The sequence below is a fragment of the Argentina silus genome (genome assembly GCF_951799395.1).
Source record: "Argentina silus genome assembly, chromosome: 14".
Classification (NCBI taxonomy): Eukaryota; Metazoa; Chordata; class Actinopteri; order Argentiniformes; family Argentinidae; genus Argentina; species Argentina silus.
Genome location: NC_139668.1, coordinates 5,395,513 through 5,405,403, shown reverse-complemented (window position 1 = coordinate 5,405,403; position 9,891 = coordinate 5,395,513). Strand labels below are relative to the sequence as shown.

Here is a 9,891-nt window from a genome sequence, read left to right as displayed (position 1 = left end):
CCCCCCTCCCCTCCCTTTCTCTCTCTTACCCCCTCCTCCCTCCCCTCTGGGCTAACAGTAACAGCGAAACATGTTAGTATGTGTCTCCTGTCTGTTCCACTAACGACCCTGACTGGTTAGGGGGTGGTACCACACACCAGACATGACCCAACAACTCCACGCTCCCCCCCAAAGAATGTACTGGAAGCGGTAGCCGAGGCTCGGCCTGGCCACTATGCAAATCAACCGGATAACGCAATGACCCAGCGCCACCTTGTTCAACCGTCCTGGGGAAGACTCTTGAACAAGGAACCTCTCATCACGATCACATATGAACCCCCACACTTTCTCTCTCTCTCTCTCTCATGCTAAGATCATGTCTTCCAGAGTTTATGTCGTACACTAAGATCACGCTTTGCTCATACAGTATCGTACTCTAAAACCTCTTCTCTTCTTCTCTCTCTGTCTTTCTATCTGTCTCTCTCTCTCTGTCTCTCTCTGTCTCTCTCTCTGTCTCAAAATGGAAACCCATTCATCTCCGTCCACACCAGTCATGTTAGGCGGGTTTAAACATGTCGCTAACCAAAAGCTAACTGCAACGAAACCAAAATAGGAAAAAAAAACCTGCATTGCATAACGCTGGTGCAAGCTAAACGCTAGGTAAACAATAGCAAACGCTATTGGCCAAACCTTTCGAGAACCAAACAGAGGGGGCGGGCTTACCTTGTCTTCCTGGGTGTGAGCTCTGGCTAGGGCATGCTGGGATTTGCGGTCCGGAGAGGCTTTGGAGTGAGGTGGGGGCGCGGGCTCGTCCTCCTCCACCTCCTCCAGCACCACGATACACACACGGCTCGCACGCTCCGACCGCATCAGGAAAACACACACACACACACCGGCCCAATCGCTCGCTCACTCACACACGCACGCACGCACGCACGCACGCACACCGGCCCAATCACTCACTCACACACACACACACACACACACACTACCCCCTCACATACACACACGGCGCTGGAGCTCCAACCTCATCAGGAAAATACTCTCAGACACACACACACACGCACGCACACACACCGTTTCATTCTCACGCCCACCGTCCCTCCATCTCACACACACGCACGCGCACACGCACACGCGCACTGCAGGTCCTGAGGTAAAAATCCAAAGTGAAAGCCGGCTCTGTCCTCTCGCTGTCCTCCAGTGTTGTGGTGCTCTGTCAATATGTCAGCTCTCCCTCTCCCTCTCTCTCTCTCTCTCTCTCTCTGACACACACACACACACACACACCCCCTCTCCCTCTCTCTCTCACACACACGCACGCTCGGCAGCGATGGCAGACCAGGGAATTCCTTTGCGTAATGGTGGCAGAGGCATGCGGCAGAATGATCCCGGCCGGCAGACTAGCACACAGGAAGCTTCGTATCCTCACCGCCGCGCTGCAGCCAAACACACACACACACACACACGCGCACGCACACGCATGCGCACGCACACACACACGCTCGCTCGCACTTGCAGAGGCCCTGTGATTAGCGCAGACAATGCTGCGAGTCGGAGCTGCGTGTGTGTCGCTCTATTCAGGCAGTCTGCTGAAAGCAGCGCTTTCAGAGAGAGAGAGAGAGAGGGGGGGGGGGGGAGAGAGAGAGGGAGAGGGAGGGGGGGTTAGAGAGGTAGAGGGAAGGTAGAGGGGAATAGAGAGGCCTGAGAGAGAGAGAGAGAGAGAGAGAGAGGGAGGGGGTTGAGTGAATGGAGACAGAGACAGGAGAGAAAGTGAAAAGAGGGAGGGGAAGGGAGGGGAGAGGAGAGGACAGAGAGGGGGGGTGGAGTGAAAGGGGAGGAGAGGAGAAGAGAGAGAGGGGTGGAGTGAAAGAGAAAGGGGAGGGGAGAGAGGGAGTGTTCTGTACCTACTGCCTGTCGGTAGACATACTACTGCAGAGAAATATGAACCTGGATAGAGAGGGAAGGGGGGAGAGAGAGAGAGAGTGAGAGAGAGAGAGAGAGAGAGGTAGTGAGAGGGGGAGTGACAGAGGGGGAGAGAGAGAGGACAGCTCTATGCATTCTCAAGAGGCAGCTCCAGACACACCTGTCTGGTCTGTTCTGGAATCTGATGGTCTGTGGTGGTCTGGTCTGGTCAGGACAGGACACTGATGCTCTCTGGTGGTCTGGTCTGGTGTGTGGTGGTGTGTGGTCTGTGCTGAGCATTGCTGGTACAACCTGTACTGGTTTGGTCTGTACTGGTCTCGTCTGCACTGGAACCTGACAGGCTCTGATGGTCTACAATCTGTGTGGCTCTGTTGTGTTCTGGTGGTCTGGTCTGTACTGGGTTGAGCAGTGCCAGTCCAGTCTGATTCTGCTCTGCTGTGGTCTGGTCTTTATTAGACTGAACTGGTAGGAGCTGTTCTGATCCAGTGTGATTCTGCTATGGTCTGGTTTGGTCCAGTGTGATTCTGCTGTGGTCTGGTCTGGTCTGGTCCAGTGTGATTCTGACTCTGCTCTGCTGTGGTCTGGTCTGTATTAGCCTGAACTGGTTTGGTCTGTTCTGGTCCAGTGTGATTCTGCTATGGTCTGGTCTGGTCCAGTGTGATTCTGCTGTGGTCTGGTCTGGTCTGGTCTGGTCCAGTGTCATTCTGACTCTGCTCTGCTGTGGTCTGGTCTGTATTAGCCTGAACTGGTTTGGTCTGTTCTGGTCCAGTGTGATTCTGTTATGGTCTGGTCTGTTGTGGTCTGTTCCAGTGTGATTCTGCTGTGGTCTGGTCTGGTCTGTGGTGGGCCAGTGTTCTCAGTAACAAAGCTGCTGCTGTCTGTGCTCCACAGAAAGACAAGAGACTGACATTTATCCCTCCCTCTCACAACTTAAAGAGGAGTGTATGCCAGAGTGTGTGTGTGTGTGTGTGTGTGTGTGTGTGTGTGTGTGTGTATGTGTGTGTGTGCGCCTGGCAGCATCCCCATTGGGTGGTGTATTGGTGGCATAGTTTCAAGGTCCCCCATCTCCTCGTTATAAAAACTGGAACAAACTGTCTCTGCCAGAGAAACGCAAAGCTGGGGTAGTCAACAAGAGCAGGGTTTGTGTGTGTGTGTGTGTGTGTGTGTTTGTGTGCGCATGTATGAGTGTGTATGTGTGTGTGTGTGTGTGTGTGTGTGTGTAGAACTTGACAATGCCATTAGCCTGCTAGCCCCCTCTTGGCCAGTGACCACCGGGCCAGTAGAAAAGAAGACGCCATTATTATGAGAATGCTCTCATTTCTAGCCTAATAATAGCCAAGATACATTAAATAATGCCATAATCAGATAAATCCCCTAACATGGAAGGTCGCTGGGAAGAACTTCCCAAAACACAGCTTGATCCCCAATATCAAGTCACATCGAGTGAAATGTAGGGAGCGAGGTACTTAGGCTTACTATTTACGACTAGGCTTGCTACTTTGACTTGCTGGAGGTATTTTTCCTGGACAAACATAATAAAACAATAACCTAACCAAAGTGACATTGTGAAGGCTGCTCCCAATGTTTCACAATCGGCTTTCCGAGATCAGGGAGTCGTTTAACTGTAAACTGAAGTGAAGGTCAATTTCAGAGATGCAAAAGGGTCAGAAAGATATTGTCCATTGAGTGACCCCCCCCCCCCCCCCACAGACACACACACACACACACACACACACACACACATATTTAGAGACGGATAAAGTGGCGGATTTTAAGAATTGAAGGACAGGCTCTGAGGAGAGTCTGAATGCTGCTTTTAAAAAGGTAGGTTAGCCGATAAAGGAATGGGATTTACATCACCTGACATTCTATGATTATAATGCTAGCAAAAAGTTACCGGGCTAACTGGACTGGTGATGGTACTGTTGTGTCAAATGTCCATCACCTCGGCTTCACATCACCTATGCTAAACTGCTGCAACGAAGGAGAGAAGCTCAGGGAGTCGAGAGCCTGCTGTTCGTACTGCAGTTGGCATTTCCTGGTGAGAACCGGAACCCAAACCCAGTGAAAGCTTCTCTCCCGGGACTGCGACCTGCGTATCACCTGATACGACACTAAGGGCCACGGACACAAGATGAAGCAGCAGGGTCAGCGTCAGGGTCCGGGTCCGGGTCGGGGAGACGAGAGCAGCAACAACAACAACGACGACGCGATTCAGTCCATGTAGCCTAAATGCTACGCAGGGTCGCTTCGAGGCCTGTTTGGCCCAGGTTAGAAAAGGCCAGACGCAACACCTACCTACAGATGTTTACTTTTTCCATTCGCGAAAAAACAGGTCGGTTTGAGGTGGAGAGATTGGATGTCGAGATGAATTGGCGGACAGAAACGTTATGAGTTTAGTACAGATGTACTGTTCCTGCTCTGCTCTCCAGAAGAAGGCCAGGGCCAACTGTGTGTTTCCCAACAGCCTGTCATCAAACAGACGCCTCTACTGTACGTACAACTGGTTATGATTAATAACCAAGAGGCAAACGACCTTGACGAATGACTGTTTTGAGAGAGGACCAACGATCGCTTCCAAAAACACGAATCTTCTTTGAAACCGACTCGTCATTCTTCTTGGCCTTAGGACGATTGATAAAACGATGGGACGGTGCGTTATTACTGAAATGGAAGAAAACGTGGCGTATTGGAGGAAAACTCGTTCTCGCACTCTCCCTTTTTTCTACGCCTCCGTCCCCCTCTTCTCTCCCGGGACTGCGACCCCTGGACTGCGATGCCCTGTGCCCTTCTGCCCCCACATCAAGAACAAGCACAAGCTGAGGCTGAGGCAGAACCAGGACCGGATCCAGCAGCAGAACCAGGACCGGCTCCAGCAGCAGCTCCAGAAAGCCCAGACGCTGCGTCAGGAGGCCCAGACGCTGCGACAGAAGACCCAGACACTGCGACAGAAGGCCCAGACTCTGCGACAGAAGGCCCAGACGCTGCGACAGAAGACCCAGACGCTGCGACAGAAAGCCCAGACGCTGCGCAGGGCAAGAGGGCTTGACAATGCCATCGACCCGCCGGGTCAGTGAAACAGCCAGGACCCCACAGTACATATATGCCCTCTCACATTTGTTTGTGCCTAACCGAATAAAAATGGGAAAAATGGTTTGAACGTCATGTGCACGATGTATATCTTGCCGCTGGCAGTTTGGATACTGTTGTAGATGAGTTCAATCGTGTCATTATCCCCCCCCCCACACACACACACACAAATAAAAAGCTGTTGTGTAACCCATGACAGAATTGCTACCTTTGTTGGGGGACAAGACGGGGCAGAGACACAGAGCCTACGGAACTTTCTAGCCTGGCCAATACACAGTAGAATATGCTTTGCCTGTAAAGTAGCATTGTGTCTGAGTTCGGTACCGTAACACTGGGTTAAGCGTCTGTTTGTGTGCATGTGTTTGTGTGTGCGTGCGTGCGTGCGTGCGTAGGGCAGGGCTTAAAGGAAGCAGGCTTAAAATACCTGCTGTGTTTCTGCTGAGCTCGTACTTCATGTCAGATAAAACATAACTGCAACACTGCACTAAAGCTCAGCCTACGACCGCAACATCAACAACACCACACACACACACACACACACACACACACACACACACACACACACACACCCCTCATCTCACCCCTGATCCCCCCCCCCCCCCCCCTCAATATGCATGCATGTCCCTCTATTACTTTCTCCCTTTATCTCTCTCTTGCATGGTTGCCCTGGCCTTTGTTGTTATGTGAGCCTCATTCCCTCATAGGTGCTCTACACACACACACACACACACACACACACACACACACACACACACACACACACACACACACACACACACACACACACACACACACACACACACACACACACACACACTGTTGGCATTTAGTGACATGAAGGGAAGCAGCTTTAACGAGACGTTCACATGTCCACACACCGCCTTCAGATATGTGAGTGTGAACCTGGGAAATATCACACACAGGTGAGAGTGATCTGCCACCACAGGAACCACCTTCTTATGACAGTCACATCCACAATAGCCTGCTATTTTCCCATCTCTCTCTCTCTCCCTCCCCCTCTCCTCATTGTGTCAGACGACGAAGGGAGGGAGGGAGGGAGGGAGGGAGGGAATGAAGGATAGAAACGTCATATGTTATTAGATCTATTGTTTCTGCTCTGCCCTCCTCAAGAAGGTCATCTCTCCATCTCTCTCCCCAGCAGGACTGAGAGAGAGAGAGAGAGAGAGAGAGAGAGAGAGAGAGAGAGAGAGACAGAGAGACAGAGAGAGAGACAGAGAGACAGAGAGAGAGAGAGAGAATGACCTGGGCTTTAGCCCTTAGGCTTATGTTTGTCAGATGCACAGACATGAGTGAGTCCTATTAGCAACATTAATGTGGCACAGGCAAGTACAGCATTCTGAACAGTGCTGACAACACAGCTGTAAACCCTATGGGCAAACACAGAGATAAAACACACACACACAGAGAGAGAGAGAGAGAGAGAGAGAGAGAGAGAGAGGAGAGGGGGAGAGGAGCGGAGAGTCCAGAAGCTTAGATAAGTTGCAAAGCTATCGGGCGCCCCCTAGAGGCCAGAGAACAAAACTGTCTGTAGTCGTGGATTCCAGTCAGACAATCCTGGAACTCAGATAGTCCAGTTTGCAAAAAATGACCTCTGCAAGGTTCTCTATCACAGGGTGGAACCCACAGCTGGGAAGTACATGTGTCCTATCTTTCCTTCCTTCCTTCCCCTCTCTCTCCAGCTGCTGTAGTGTATAGCTGCTATTTTGGACTCATTGTCCTCTTCTCTGTCAGTAAGCAAACAATGGAGAGAGAGGATCTAATCACCAACACACTTCCGTTGACTAGGACTACAGTCAAGAGCGCGACAGGCAACAGACCACAGCCCTGTCTGTGTGTGTGTGAGCGTGTCAGACCAGCTGGAGAACAGTTTGTCAAACCCCAGTCTAGGACCACAAACTTCACCTATCATCTATGCTACCATCATCGCTCTCTGAGGCCCACAGAGAGGGAGAGTGTTCTGATAAGTGGGTGAATATTGACGGAAATGGCACAGAGAGGGGATGACCTGACTCATCAACCACGCCTTGGGACCTTTGGACAGAGTCACCTGTTGCTGATGGAAGCCTCCAAGCCTCAGAAGAAGAACGCTACCCGGCCACAGGTGACACACACACACACACACACACACACACACACACACAGTTACGTCAACAACAGCTTGACAGTAACGTCAAGTATTGAGCTACTCCACATGATGCCAACCACATTAATTCAACGGATTTTGCTTCCTGAAAAGTACAAGGCTCTTTTTTTTTTCCAGACACATAGATTAGCTGTCTAACGCACCCCAACAAAGAGCAAGACAATGGTTCCCCCCCACCTGAACAAATGGTTCCGCCGCACCTGTCTCTCCTGACATGGACTGCCGAGCTCCATCGTCAACGTGTCCACTAGTATCGGCAGTTGATGACAGTTAAAAGCTAACTAGTGAGTTCACTAAACCAGATAAGAAGAACAACAGTCTAGCACAGCTCAACAATCCAACACAACAGTTAGGCGTCTTGACACAGCGATCGGAGTAACTTGTCTTGCGTACCCGTTAGCTAAGCCTGACAAGCTAGCCAACCGGTAACATACCTGGTCCCGAATCTTCAGAACCCCCATGTTCCCGGGGCAGCGGTGGCTCGTCTCGACCGGTCAGCACTCCACACACACTCCGGTCATTCACCTACTCCGGTTTGCGCTCGGTCCAAGAGTCCAAGTCTCCGTTGTTTTCCCTTTCCTTTCCTGTAAGGAGACGGACAAACACAGGAGGAGGCAACCAACAAACTCTCCCTACACACACACACACACACTAGCGCCCCATCGACCCGGCAGTTACGAGACTGCCGATTGGCTGGATGGAAGTTGCAACTAGTAGCAATGAGGATGCTGGTTAGTCAGGCGCGTTGAATAACGGACCTTGGAGTAATCGGATACAGTCAATGTAACGGGATACAGTGTGTATCCTAATGATACATCATCAGGGATCATGAATCATGAATTCATTGATTGACACTGTGTGACAAGAAGTGCGGACAGGCCTAATATATGAACTTGAGAATGGCTCCATAGAGTGGTAGGCGGCCTACGCTCACTCTATTGTGAATGACGTTTTTGGTTTTTACCACTCCAATGAATTGGATTGAGAGGTGATGTTACCTGTGAAGAGATAATACATGTCGGATTTCTCCATTGATTGACAACTGTTATTTGTTTGTCATTTGTTGATACTTTGCTATTTTGTAAATTTCTTGTCAATATTTGGTATTTGTTTTTTATGTCCATGCACCAACCTCACCAAGTCAATTTCCTGTATGTGCAAATATACTTGGCCAAATAAAATAATTTTATTATGTGAGGCGATAACATAGGAAGTGTTTGTGGTCGTGGTAGGCACATTTAAACTGCAATGCAATTCCATTGTAGTGACTATCCCCAGCATGTGTAAGGGATTTGTGATAGCCAGCATTTTAGGAGGAATTTGTGAAATTCCCCGAACGTGTGTAAAACAACGTATGACTGTCCTGACGTCTCAGTCGAGTGATTGACACGACTGGCTGTCCCAAGGACAGCCTATTCATAGCAGAAGGGCCGTCATTGGATCACACTGACCTTTCAAACGGGGCCTTTTTAAAATGGCGACATTCCTCATCGATGTATATGATAGTAGACCCCGGTAGCCTCCTCACCAAGCCTGAATATGATCCAATGCGTTAATTGACTCTCAATTAAGCTCAATGGAAAACGCACTCAGGCCATCTTGCGGCAGCTAACTCACATGTATATAATATGTAATTGCCGAATTGACGGACCTGTTTTTATCACTAACTTTAGATTAAAAAAACAACAGTCCCTAGCGAGAAGCAGTGCGTTGTTGTAATTAGGATTAAGAGTTATAGGGAATATAGAGGGTTGAGTAAATTAGCACAAAGCTCAGGTTTTACCCCCTGCTGTGATCTTATTTAAACACATGGCATTAGACAAGTGTGTGTGTGTCTGTGTGTCTGTGTGTGTCTGTGTGTACTGTAGACTGAGCTGGGGGTCCAGAATTACAGCTATCATACTTTCTGCAGTAACCATAGTCTAAGGCTCTGCACCAGAGGGAAGTGTGTCTGTGTGCGTACTTTGCAGATGACCTCTGTCTATATCGAAGCGTGTGAGAGAAGGAGTGTGACATTAGAGATTAGCCCTGCAGCTCTGTGTGTGTGTGTGTGTGTGTGTGTGTGTAATTCTCCTGGATCTCCTAAACCTCTCTAAGCTGGCAACAGCAGCTCCTTCTAACTCCAGCTGGAATGTGTGAGTGAAGCATTAATGAAGTCTGGAGGTGAGAAAAGAACAGGAGAGAGAGAGAGAGAGAGACAGGGAGGTGACAGGAAGGTGTGTGGGAGAGAGAGAGAGAGAGAGAGACAGGGAGGTGACAGGAAGGTGTGCGAGAGAGATGGAGAGAGAAAGAGCGAGGGAGAATGGTGTGAGTGAGAGAGAGAAAGGTGTGAGACAGGGAGCCTGTATATAAATAAAACCCCACACCTCTACCATCCTTCTCTCTCTCTCCTGATTCCCCCCCCCCGCCCACTGACACGGTTCTCCATGTTCTTTATGATAAAGGGTAGATGAATGCATGACCAGAAGCTAAACCTCCAAGAGCAACGTCAACACTTCTGTGATTGAGTCCCTGGTATTTGGCTACCACAGGAATGTGAAATGTATGAAACTTTAGAAACCACACACACACACACACACACTGAAGACCCCACCCACACACACACACACACACACACACTCACACACCACACACACTGAAGACCACACACACACACACATACACACAAACACTGAAGCCCACACACACTGAAGACCACACACACACGACAGAGAAGACAACACACACTGATG

The 9,891-nt window shown here is 49.9% G+C and overlaps 1 protein-coding gene across 1 annotated transcript in view; it reads right to left on the bottom strand.

Moving 5' to 3' along the window:
- ankrd28a (ankyrin repeat domain 28a) overlaps window positions 1-849 on the bottom strand; it is a gene marked incomplete at its 5' end in the record, with an annotated part of 9,287 nt that extends 8,438 nt beyond the window's left edge. Inside the window, 2 exons of the mRNA XM_083685027.1 lie at window positions 182-276; window positions 703-849. Of these exons, the coding sequence (XP_083541153.1) occupies window positions 182-276; window positions 703-849 (242 nt within the window). The remainder of the gene's footprint in view (window positions 1-181; window positions 277-702) is intronic.
- Between the last annotated feature and the right edge of the window lie 9,042 nt (window positions 850-9,891).